The 12,416-nt window shown below is 42.5% G+C and overlaps 1 protein-coding gene across 2 annotated transcripts in view; it reads left to right on the top strand.

Annotated features, from left to right (window-relative positions):
* The first annotated feature begins 2,879 nt into the window (after positions 1-2,879).
* scube3 (signal peptide, CUB domain, EGF-like 3) overlaps positions 2,880-12,416 on the top strand; it is a 73,842-nt gene continuing 64,305 nt past the window's right edge. For both annotated transcript variants that reach the window (XM_080031071.1, XM_080031070.1), the window contains exon 1: positions 2,880-3,295. In XM_080031071.1, the coding sequence (XP_079887197.1) occupies positions 3,196-3,295 (100 nt within the window). In that variant the 5' untranslated portion in view covers positions 2,880-3,195. The remainder of the gene's footprint in view (positions 3,296-12,416) is intronic.

The following is a 12,416-nucleotide window of genomic DNA, read 5'->3' as shown; positions in this document are numbered from 1 at the left end:
GTTGCATGAAAAATGTGTTCTCTGAAAGAAAGGGCTTGTAATACAGCTTAACTCGACTTCTCATCCATGAATGATGCTCGCTCCTCCGTCGTCACCTCCCACACTCCTCCTTTTACCCAGCGTGTAGCTCAAGTCCTTTTCATGACACAAGTGTCATAAATTAAACATTGCCACGGCTTCCCTTGTGTGTCTGTGTTGGTTTAAAAATAGCCTTGTTTGGTGCACAGTGTGATGTCTACCCGTGTGGGTGTGTGTGTGTGTGTGTGTGTGTGTGTGTGTGTAGCCCCCTATGTCTTTTAATGAAGTGTTGCCTTGAAAAAGTGTACTGATCCTCCAGTGTGCGACTTGCACTCGGGCTCTGTGGCAAACCATGTTCTGACTTTCTCAAACTCCCCGAGTGACTCTGAGCTCATTTGGTTATACAAGTGCTCACAATTACCCAGAGAGTTGGACACAGGGACGTGGGATATTTCCATATCCCTGACGGATGTTATTTTAATTACGCTGAACTGCTTGACTTGGTGCAGTGGATTTACATGTTTTTTCTCTTTCTCTGTGGATGAGAAGAGGGATTCCTCGGAAGGTTACTCGGTTGTTCTGAATCTCTTATTTATTGAGGCCCTTAGTCTTCGTCAGAAACCCGGGGCTGGAAGTCTGGGAAAAGGAATTAAACGACATTGTTTATGAAACATCAGTCTCCCAAACTAAGGAAGTTATACTTTGACACATAATATTTCAAAGTAAAGGTAATGAGACAATTCTAATAAGATTCAAGATAATGAATAATAATCTTCTCTTCCCTTTCTGACTCCAGCCATAACTCTATTTTCAGCTTGTGCGCTTCAATTCGTCTGCGTTGTCTGAAGACAGTAGAGTTGTTATCTCCAATCAGCCTCATTGTGAGTCCCTAATTATATTTGATTGAGAGAGAAAAAAACACGCATGGGAGCAAGCGTGATAATTACAGTGTAGAATTTGTCAATAGCCCGAAATGCAAACAAAAATTAATCAACACAGCTGATGAATTTAGGTGATAATGCAGAGAGGTAGCAGGTGTGTGTGTGTGTGTGTGTGTGTGTGTGTGTGTGTGTGTGTGTGTGTGTGTGTCTGTGTGTGTGTGTGTGTGTGTGTGTGTGTGTGTGTGTCTGTCTGGGGGGATACAGGTGCTTCCTGAAAACCAAATGCTTCATATGTCATTGCCGGTGAAATGTAGCACATTGGTAATACGAGAGAGGCCTGGTTTTGATTCATGTTACTCCTCAAGCCCCATTCCTCAGGTCTAAGGGGGTAATGGTGTGCATACAGGACCTCTTGAATAGCGATTTGCACGGACAGCTGATGGTGACGGGTTGAATCGCAAACTCTCTTCAACCCATTCAAATTCAATTATTAACAAAATATTTGGTTTAAGGAAATTTAACTTTGAACTTTTTTTTAACACCAGCGTCACACAGCCATACTTCACTGAGTCTCCATGCTCCATTATGCTGATTTCTCACACCAGGCATGGCTTTACTTATTTCAAAAGCCAGGGGCAAAAATCACTGAGTGAAAATGTGGCAGTTCTGCTGAATCACTCGCATGGAAGAACTCAATAATCAATACAGACGAGCGGATAATATGGTGTTGGTTAAATGGTTTTGGAATCAGATGAACCATTTTTTTTTCTTTTGGTCACCACACCAGATGATTATCATAATGCTTTCATCAACCTTCCTGTGAACAATTACTGATTGTTTGTTATCATACACGACGGGGACCTGATTCATTTTAAACATGCATTTTGAGCAGCTGGTGTAGTTCATTCAACGTAATAACTTAATGTCAACAGGGCTTTTTATTTATTTTTTAAATGCCTTTCTGTGCATATTTTTACAAGTTTTATAAGTAACACGTTCACTTGGATTTCAGTTCTTCATGCGGGTCCAGCTGCAGCTTTAACAGGGATATGAAATTGCTTGGGGCCCCAATTGACCTTGGGATGAGGATGATGTGAAGGCAAATCAGTCGAGGTATGAAATAAATAAAAAATAGCAGGTTTTCATTTTCCAATTTCAAATACGCAATTTAGGGCTTAACTCCGTCAGGTGAACTTTTAACTCCAACTCCATTCAAGAAGCTGGTACTGAGAGTTAAGATTTTTCTGGAAGAAATCTTATTCTTTCCCCCGAATCAAACTATTTAGAGAAGATTGTTTTTAAAATGCCTGATATTTTTGAAAGTGTCAGCATTCGTTTTTGTTGACAAACTACTTTAATGAGAAAATGAATCTTCAATCAGTGAGATTGCAAACCTCATCTCATCAATGCTGCATCCACACGGGACAATGAAAATGGGCGCTTATTGGCTTGGAGTGTAGCCTCACATAGGCTGCTGGGCTAAGAACAGAATGCAATCTCTAGGCTATTACTTTTCCCATCCGACTCATTTATAAATCCTTCCACCCTTTCCCCCTTTGCAAACTATTGTTTCTATCACGCCGACGTTACAGTCCACTATTTCTTTCCCTTTCAGTTTTTTTCCTCCTCCTCCTCTTTTTTTTATTTTATTTTGCGCAGGTGGCACCGGCCAGGTAAACGCACGAGCCCGACCCACCGTGCGTGCACGTGGTAGCTCATATCCACCGTCAGCCGAACCGAACCAACACGTGTGTTAATCCCCGCAGAACTTTTTTTGTAATAGAAGGAATAGAAAAGAAAAAAAGAAAACCTTGAGGGCCAGTCAGAGCAGAGAAGGAGCAGCAGACGAGTCCGGAGCGCAGCACGGACGCTTCTTCTCTCCTCCCCCTTCAGACCCCGCCGCTCCACTCCATCTCTCTCTCTCTCTCTCTCTCTCTCTCTCTCTCTCTCTCTCTCTCTCTCTCTCTCACACACACACACACACACACACACTCACACTCACACTCACCCCCTTTCTTAAATTGACATTGGTCTGGCTCGAGACATGATAACAGAAAATCCGTCCTCCGCTGCTCGTTGTCGGGCTGTCCTCCTCAAACCCGATCACTTGAAACTCACATAAGCAGCGTACAGAGGAAAAGACGGGTTGATCGGCACAGTATCCTATCAGCGCGTGCTCAGAGCCTAGGGAATAACAAGAGACCTTCATACCGCACACGCACCCTTTGTATATGTGCTCTTGCGCATCGCAGATTTTAGAAAGTGCTCGTTTTCAACTATACCGTAAAAAGTTAACATGTATATGCACGCTTTGATACGCGCGAGCCTTGGATTTGTAGGTTTCTGCTTGGTCGCCTTTGTCCAACAGTCAGCTTCAGGAAGTAAACCCACTCAAGGTAAGTTTTCACGTTAAAGATTATAATTTTACTGCTGATTGCTGAGAATTTTTAATTTAATTTAATGCCAGACTGCTTGGTGCCTAATGAATTGATGTGTGAGATGCGTTTTGGAAACCTGTTAATGATGACACTTCTGTAAAAATTAGACTTTAATTTATGGTCTGATATTTAGAGTGTAAAAGTGAAGTTATTGGTTACTTTGATCCATCAATTAGGCCTACTCCCAGTTCAGTACAAGCAGACGACATCTGTTGACTCACTGACAAATTTTTGCATTCATATGAATGATTTTTATGTGTGTCACTGTGCTCTGTAGCATTATATGTAAGCAGACGTGCCAAGGCAGAGCAGAATGCAAACACAATGAGGCTTAAATTAAGTTTCACTGAGTTCCTTGTCGTTGGAAATAACAGCTCTCTTTAATTCTTCAAACAGCACCGGCCGTGTGAACAGTTATGTTTCATAGCTAGTCCTGCAGGTAATTGTAGTGAGACTACTATAGGAGGTATGTGTCACAGACCAGACAAGTATTTGACACCGGCCTGTAACACACACACACACACAGAGGGAGTCTCCATCCGTCAGACACTGCAGCTACAGTGCCGGCCTGTCCAGCTGGCCGCCCTCTTGCTTTCTTGTCCTGTGAGAAATGATTCAGACCAGACAAGCGCAGCCTGAATCAAAGCTCTTGGCACCTTACAGGAGGGAGAAAGACACGCTGGTACACACTCCCTTTCTGATCCACTCAGTCTGTCTTCTCCCCTCCCTCTCTAGGTTTTCATCACTTAATTTTCCCACAATACAAATGCCAAGACGAGAGCTGCCAGAAGTATTTGCATGCAAAGACACATCATGGTTTCTGTGTGAGTGTTGGTTGTGGTCGGTGATGTTTCGCACACACAAAAAGACATCTCTCGGGCGGTCGACAAGGCAAAAAGAGAAAGGGGGTGGGTGACTATTTTGCATCCTGGGTGGTCTGCCCCCACTTGTGGGAAAACTCAATATTTACATTTTGCAATTAGAACTACTTTTTTTCTCACTTTATTTTCGATTTCCACACTTCCTTGTAGCGTGGAATGCTGCCGTGTGAGTGTCAGTAGTCTGTAATGGCATGCACCTGTTTGTTGGTCGCCATCGAAACCCCTTGATAGTCTTATACTGTTCTGGTTCCTGTTTATCAGCAGCTCTGCAGTGACATATTATCTGTTTGCCTCTGAAGTTATTTGTGAGCATATTTTGTGTCCTGGACTGAAAATAAATATAGTGTTATGATATTGGTGGCAACTCCGTGGCACTGGCAAGTTGGCTATGTTGAAAACTGCAAAAAAGAAATGCAGGGATGAACAGTGACTTAAAAAAAAATGCACAATTTGTCAGCTCAATATTTATTCTACGCAGATGTTGCCCAACAAGAGTGTTCGTCTTTCATCAATGTCAGTCTAATCATGGCACTGTGTTTCAGGCATCAGTCATTACTCCGGGAAGAAAGAAAAAAAAGGCGAAAGAGCAGTGGAATGAGGGAGGGAAAGATTTGAGGATGTGGCGGAGAGAATGACAAAGAAGGGAAAAATGAGAGCGGGGGAAACAGGAGAGATTAAGGGTGCAGAAAGAGACGGTGAGAGACGGAGCGTTCTCAGCGAGAAGGAAAGGAAAGAGGGGAGCTGCAGACGTCATGGCAAATCACTTTTCCCCTTCGAACAGTGTCTGGAGCTCTTTCGTTAATGCGGCGGCACCAAGGCAACGGTTGGTGTGGGGCTGACATGCTGCCGTGGCTGTGGCTATGTTGGTGTAACCTCTGCTCCGGGGCCTGGGGGTCTAAGGCAGCATTTGCCTGAGCGAAGGGGAGGAAGGCCAGATCCATCCAGGCCCCCCGGACACACTGTGGGAACCGAGCAAGCCTTGGCAATATGAGGCCCACGCAAGTGACGTGGAGGCTTATACCTAGAGAAGCTGCCCTGGTCTCTGCTTCAAGCGAGATGGGAAAAGGAAGAAGAAGAAGAAGAAGAAGAAATCCCCCCCACCCACCCACCCCCAACACTCACTCGCCCCTTTCCTTTTTCTTTTTCACCCAACTCTCGCTTTGTTTGCTTTGTCTTCGCTTCCTTTCCTTTGCACTTAATGAAGTAGCCGTCCTTCTTTTTTTGCTTCTCCGTCAGCCATAAGCAACGACTGTGTTATACCCGCCATGTCAGAATGCTCGCTGTCAGCCCCATGAGCTATTTATATTTTTCGCAGCAAAAAAAAAGAAAGGATGTGCACAAGCTCCCCTCTGGTTCCCTGCACAGCTTTCTCCAGCCCTTGTCCAGCCCACTGTTGTGACTTGATGGACATCTGGATCTGTTGCACTTCTGTGAAAGGCTTTGCAAGTGTTGGCATCTGATGTGTGCATACATACGTCTAATTGGGACAGTGAGAGAGTGTGTATATGGGCTGTGTCTGTGTTCATTTGGACACTACTTTCAAACTGGATGTGAAGCCACATACATTGGGCTTCAGTTTCTGCCTGCCTTTGGCCTTGAACTTCTCTGAACGTTTGCTGTTCAGCAGAAAGAATGAATGGATGTGGGGACAGACAGGTGGGCAGAGACGATGGCACCATCTTCTATGAAAACCAGTTACATTTTGCTTTAACATTTTGAGTCGGCTTTGGCCCTTTTCATCGCCAGAGCTCTCGTTTCTCTGTTTGCCTGTGTGGTTTCTGCGCTGTCCCTGAAGTCCTGACGCGCTCCAGCAGTGCTATTTGTTGAGCTGCTACACTTATTCCCCTCTGAGACTGGTCCTGCTCTAAAACAAGCAGACACAAAAGTCCTTACTTGTCTGCCAAGTTACCGGAGCACACTCTTTGGCAAAGTCATTTTTTTTATAGCCGGCGACTGGAAGATGTATTCAGGTCAGCCAAGAAAGAAAAATGTCTTCTCCCGACCTCAACGGGATTCTAGATGCTCTACGACTTTGAGAAGATAAGGACGTTGCGGACGAGGACATTGCGGTTTAAATGTCTCATTGACTAAAGTGATATGTCACCCCTTTCATTTGAATTAAAGCAGATGAGCTCCAAACCTGTTAACGCCCCCTTTTCCTCAAAACTCAAAGTACTCTTTCGTGGTGACAAAACCCAAGCTTGTCTCAGTTTGTCTTTCTCTCTCTCTCTTTCTCTCTGCAGCAGGCATGCAGTGTCAGAGAGTTATGTTCTCATTATGATTAGAGTGTGCAAAGGCAGGTTGAGCCTTAGGGCAGCCCTCGGTCACTCGCTGATGAGTGGGTGGAAGGGGATCAAAACAGCTTCACGATACCACTCGGCAGACACTCTAAGAAAGCATCGGCCTGACAAGTGGTGCTCCACTACCACTGTACAAGTTGTTACAGAGCAGTCGAGAGAGCACAGAGATTATTATCTTGGCATTACTTGAGTGGTGAAAACACTAGATAACAATTCTGTCCAAGAGCAATGCGGTATGAATCACGGAACCGGCTTTGATGTTTGGGGTGTGTTGCAAGGACAAGTGAATGCGTATAACTGCGATGAGTGATTTTCAACTGGATATTAATGATTGCACTTAGCAAAATGAGACTCCATTATAGAGGGAAAATCTTTTTAGAAACAGAGAATGTTTTAGGTTTATTGTGCTTTTTTCCAACACATCACCCTCCACCAAAAAGTGTTGAAATATTATAACACAGTATAATATAAATAATAACTAATTACGTTGTTACTATTAGAGATGCTGGTTGGTGGTTTTTGTAAGCATCAGACAGAGCCAAGCATGAAGTGTTCCCGTGTTTCCAATTAAAGATGAGCTAACTCTAACTTTTTAATGGAGAGATATTACAGTTGTGTTGAATTTCTCATTTAACTCTGATGATGATCATTTCTGCCCCTTCTTCAGTTTGTATACCATTTTTTGGGCCGGGATATTTGCACATCCAGGTAATTTTGTAGCAGGTGCGTTGGATAAGTATACACTTGTATTACAAGAGCAGAGTACGAGATCTACTTTCACCCTCAGAGTAATTATACATTTTATTTGTTGGTGCCTTTCAAGACACCCAAGGACATCTTACAAAACATGAATTAAAACACAACAAATTAGAAAAATTAAAATCACTAGTGAAAACCCTCTCCCTCTCTTATCTGCAATCTTTTACTGAAGTTGAGCCACTGTGTTTTACTCATTTTGTATGCGCCACGAATGATGTGAGGTTACAGCCAAACAAAACCCCAACATTTGGACTCTTTGTCGCTCCCCAGGGGAACCCATCAGCTGCTGAGATCCCTCTGCGTTGTTACCTCCTTTCCCCAAGCAGAAAATAACTTTAGCAGCCGCTAGCCAAGGACCTTGCCACTACAATTTGTCACCTCATTTATGAATTGTTTCGGGGCTGATGATGCTGTAGATTTGATGTGCAACAGAGGGAGAGCAAACACATCAAGTTTAAATCACCCAAACTTTCCACAGAACATCAGGAAAACTGCTTTTGTATGCAACACCAGAGTCCTGAGGTAAAAAAAAAAAAACTAAACAAAACATGTGAACCCTTGCACTCTCTAGAAAAAGGACTCCAGAGCTTGTTTGAAGCTTGTTTATTTATCATGGCTTTAATCTGAACAATATGCTCCAAATGAGGCCTGTGATGCCTCTCTCTCAACTGCGGCATTGTGGTTAAAATGAGCAGAACTCTCTCCTGCTTCCCTCTCCCTTTCCCTCCCTGTCAGTGGCCTTTGTTCTCTGTGCAGATGCGGCACTGTGCTGACAACATCCCCGCTGGTGTCGGGGGAGGATGGAGTCAGTGTTGACGGCACTCTGAACCCCCCCAGTCTTAAACTCACCTCTAGAGCCCCCTTCACAAGCGCTGATGGCTCGCTGAGGACGTCCCTCGGCCAGCTGCACTGGCTCTCAGATCATTAATCCTCTACCCCCCATCACCACCACCACAAAGCCCACATGTTTCTTTCTTCTATAAAGCACTGATTAGCGATACTGTGAGTCGGGAGATCAGGTCATATCAGTGGGACCGGCATCTCAGTATCTGTACTTCATTTATGATGCTACACCATCCTTCCTCCTCTATTCTCGCCCTCTTCCCCACTCCCTCCTGTGACCTCTGGGCTCAATAATGGGGCTGCGTCTCTCTTTGAGAGTTTTGGGCGCAGTATGGAGTGGGGGGTCATCGAGGGACGTCATTAGGCCGGTCTGCAGTGGTCAGCGTTGTCAGAGGGGGGTTGGGGGTCAGAGAGAGCCTTGTTTACAGACTGTGTGTGTTTACATTCCTGATGGTGAGCGCCAGCTTTAGGGACTGCTGGAAGTGAAAGGAAATGCTCTTATTCTGCTTAGTAATGGAAAAATCCAACCCAATACATCAAGTAATCCAGATGAGAAAAAAAAGAAGCCAAGTTATTTATTTGGTGGGTTCTGGGCCAATGCATACTGCGCAGAAAGAGGGATGACTTCACTGATGAATTTGAGACTTCCTCAATGGACAGAGGCATGGGAACAACCGTATGACCCTCTGCAGTATTTAATCACCCCTGTTGAACTCCGTATACGTATATTTATTGCGGACTGTAATAGCTTATACTGACGATTGATGGCAAGTACCAGCTGTTCATGGCTTTTTGTTTTATGTTATTACACCATCCATCATACTGACATATAGGGCTGCAACTAAGGATTGTTTGTATTATGGATTAATCTATGGATAATTTTCTTACCTGATTAATGAATCATTTGGTGATTTAAATGTCAGCAAAACATGCCAAAAACAGGTCCCCAGAGCCAAAGAAGAATAGAAAAACAACACATTGAAATTTGCAAAGCTGGAATATCAATTAATTTTGAATTTATTCTGTAAAATTGCTTATCAAAATATTTGCAGGTAACATTTCTGTTGATCAACTAATAAATCAATTAACGAGTAATTGCAACTCTATGGGCAATCAGTCCTTTTTGCAATGATCACATAATGTGATATACAGAAGTATTATGAAGTTCATATTCAAGTAAACATCAGGTGCAGTACTTGGCTGTTGGCCAGGTGTCTGAAATATTGTAAAAAAAATAAGAATGTATGTCCAAAAATAACAGACGCCATTCATATGTTTAAAGTTTGTTCTTTTTTTGGTGTGTGTCGTTTGGAATGGAATTTCAAATGTATTTGCATCCACAACATTACATACAGTCCTTGGTGTGAATAGACATTGATGTTGGAATGAGCCCTTTGACTTTTCGATTATAATAAAACGCATGTCAACACAGTTATGTGTTTATAATTATATAAGCCTACTTAAACTTGCCTAACATGATCTGAAGCAATTAAGTACAGTACATGGTGCAGTTTGAATTTAGCTAATAATTCATATGATGATTCACAAGTATGCAGAAGGAAAACAATTCAAGGCCTGAATATGATAAAATATATCCAACAACTGTCGGGATTATAACTGATTCACTTGTCATTATGACTCACATTGTTTTGAATACATTTTTTTAGGCCTATATATTATTATATAATTCATGAGTTGAATCCAGGCCCCCTGACAAACCATCTAATTTTTTTTTTCTAATTAGTTCATTACATTTTTAAAGACAAACGAACAAACAAAAAAACAATAAACTGAAAATAATGCTACATGACTGGCCCGTATTGTATCTCATTTCTGATTGGATGCTTTTCTGTTTTTTCAGTGGTTTTGCTCGTACATTATTGCCTCTTAATAATAAGGCAAAAGCCTTTCTGATGTAATATTTTCGGTTTGACGCTCCCTTACTGATTGCAATACAGGAGCAGCAGTTATTAAGAGGGGCCAAAAAAATCTTGATGTGTCTTGTATGAGTGAATTCTTAGCATGAAGTGATTGTGCAGTAGCCTATAACCAGCCAGCCTGCTGAACTTCCCATTTCTGAGCTTTAGTAGTTAATGCCTGCCTCATGGCTCAAACAGAGAACCATTCACTTTAAACCTCCGTTTGACAGGAAACAACTAAAAATATCACACTTGTGCTGTAATTGCTATGTTGCCATCTTTATAGTTGGTACTGTATCTGGTCAAAGCAACCGCCAATGAATGTAATTGCTGTGTGCAGAGGGGAGAGTGTCATGTCAGTTAGCTCTGGTTGTATAAATATAAGGTAAACAGCTGGACTAAGTGCCGCCCTTCCCGTGTAAAATATGCTGCATGAGGCCAAGAAGTCATTAACGGTTGTGGGGACATGCATGAAAAATGCCTTGAAAGGTACAAATGAATTTCTTGTCACTCTGGCTACTAATGGGAAATGGTTACAAGTTGTGCCCAATCATTTAGTGTGGTATGTATTAGACCTCCAACATTTACAGTGTGTTAAGTCAGCCTCTTTCTGCACTTCTTAGTATTGGTCCATGATTCATCTAATTACTGTAATAAGTGTTTTTCTTCTAGAGGTGGTCCGGAGGTCTCTGAGTCATAGTCTATTAACGCCACACATGCTAAAGGAAGGGCAGAGCACCAGATGCTTGGTCTATGATCAGAAACTCAGAGAACGTCCGCTTTTTATTCAGAGAATTTGAGCCTGAGAAATGTTTAAGAAATTACGCAAGGTGCTCTTCACTCTGCAGCCTCCAGGCCGATCATCAAACGAAGTGATGGATGAATTAAAAAATTAAACGATAGGAAATGTTTTTGTTTGCACAGAATGAGCAAATATGGGGGCGCTCTTAGCTCAGTTGGTGGGGTGCCCCCCCCCCCCCGGGCCGGGCCCAGCAGCAGACCTGGGTTCGATTCCCTCCTGCGGTCGTTCTCTGCATGTCACTCCCCTCTCTGCCCCATTTCACCTCTGTCTCTTAAACACTATCAATAAAGCATGAAAAATGCCAAAAAATATATTAAAAAAAAAGAATGAGCAAATATAAATTAGAGCTGCACTAATCAGTCATTTTTAAGAAAATTAAGACTTTCTAGTTTTCAAGTGTGAGGAATTGCAGTTTTTTTTAGAGTTAGAGTATACATAATAAAGTCGAATACATTAAATGTTGTTATCTAATGTTTTATAGACAAAAATGTATGGATAAAATAACCAGCAGATTCTTCAATTATGAGTGTCAGTTGCAGCACCAATTTAAATTAAAGGGGCACCCCAGCCAATTAGTGTTGCACTTGGGACTCACAATAAACTTAAAGAATGTACAAAATATTTGCAGCAGTTGTCCAGATATCCTGACTTTATGGCTCACTTCAAAAATACAAAATCCTTCAAATCCCAGAATGCAACTCTACTTTTTTCCTTTTCTCTAAAAAAAAACTCCCTCCAGGCGGTATATGGAATGGTGTTCACAGGCTGCAGAAGTATACTCCCTCGTCAATGAACTGGACTTGCTAAGTGTGTAAGAGACTGAGTGCTCCTTTTTATGGAATACAGGAATCAAGGTTTAGTCATTACTGTCACTGTCTTATGCACCTAGCCACCTAGACATAAATAATAAAAGGAAAACAGCTCAAGATTACATAATGTGAACATAATATTTCACTTCTTAAAATCCCCTCGCATGTCCCTGTTCGTTTTCCTTTTGCCCTCAGACTAATCTGAGGCTTCATGCTTGGTGGACATAAGCAGGGAGGGACCCGGTGTTTTGAAGTTGTGATCACAGTTTCTGAAAGCACAGGATCAGTCAGTGGTCATGATTCCTAAACATTTAGAGTGTGTGAAGGATGAGTGTAAATATCCCGAATGGAAGCAGTTGATATTTTTATTCACAACTTTTTGGAGGTTTGCTGGACAGCCAACAGTGTGTCCCTTCATTAGCTGAAGGGGATCGAGGCAAGAGGGGGGAGTGATGCAAAATTTAGTTTGAATGTTGACGTCTGCATTTCATCAAAACCAGTTTGGGGGGGAGGGGGAGGGGCGGACTGCTGCCATGCACAACTTGAATATCCGTGACATTTATATCAAAGTGTGCTGTGATAAATTATGCAAAACCCGGCCATAGTTCCTGTCCTTTCCATAACCTGGTCCTTTCTGCCACCCAGGCAACCAGCCTAAAGACAAAGAAACACATCAAGTAGAAAGACGTGGCTGTCTGTAAAGCCCTTTTCACAAGTGTACTGTAACTTAAAAAATATCTATTGTTCATCCGTGCTGTGAGCTGTA

The sequence above is a fragment of the Ammodytes marinus genome (assembly GCF_949987685.1).
Source record: "Ammodytes marinus genome assembly, chromosome: 7".
Taxonomy (NCBI): Eukaryota; Metazoa; Chordata; class Actinopteri; order Uranoscopiformes; family Ammodytidae; genus Ammodytes; species Ammodytes marinus.
This window is presented reverse-complemented; position numbering and strand designations above follow the sequence as displayed.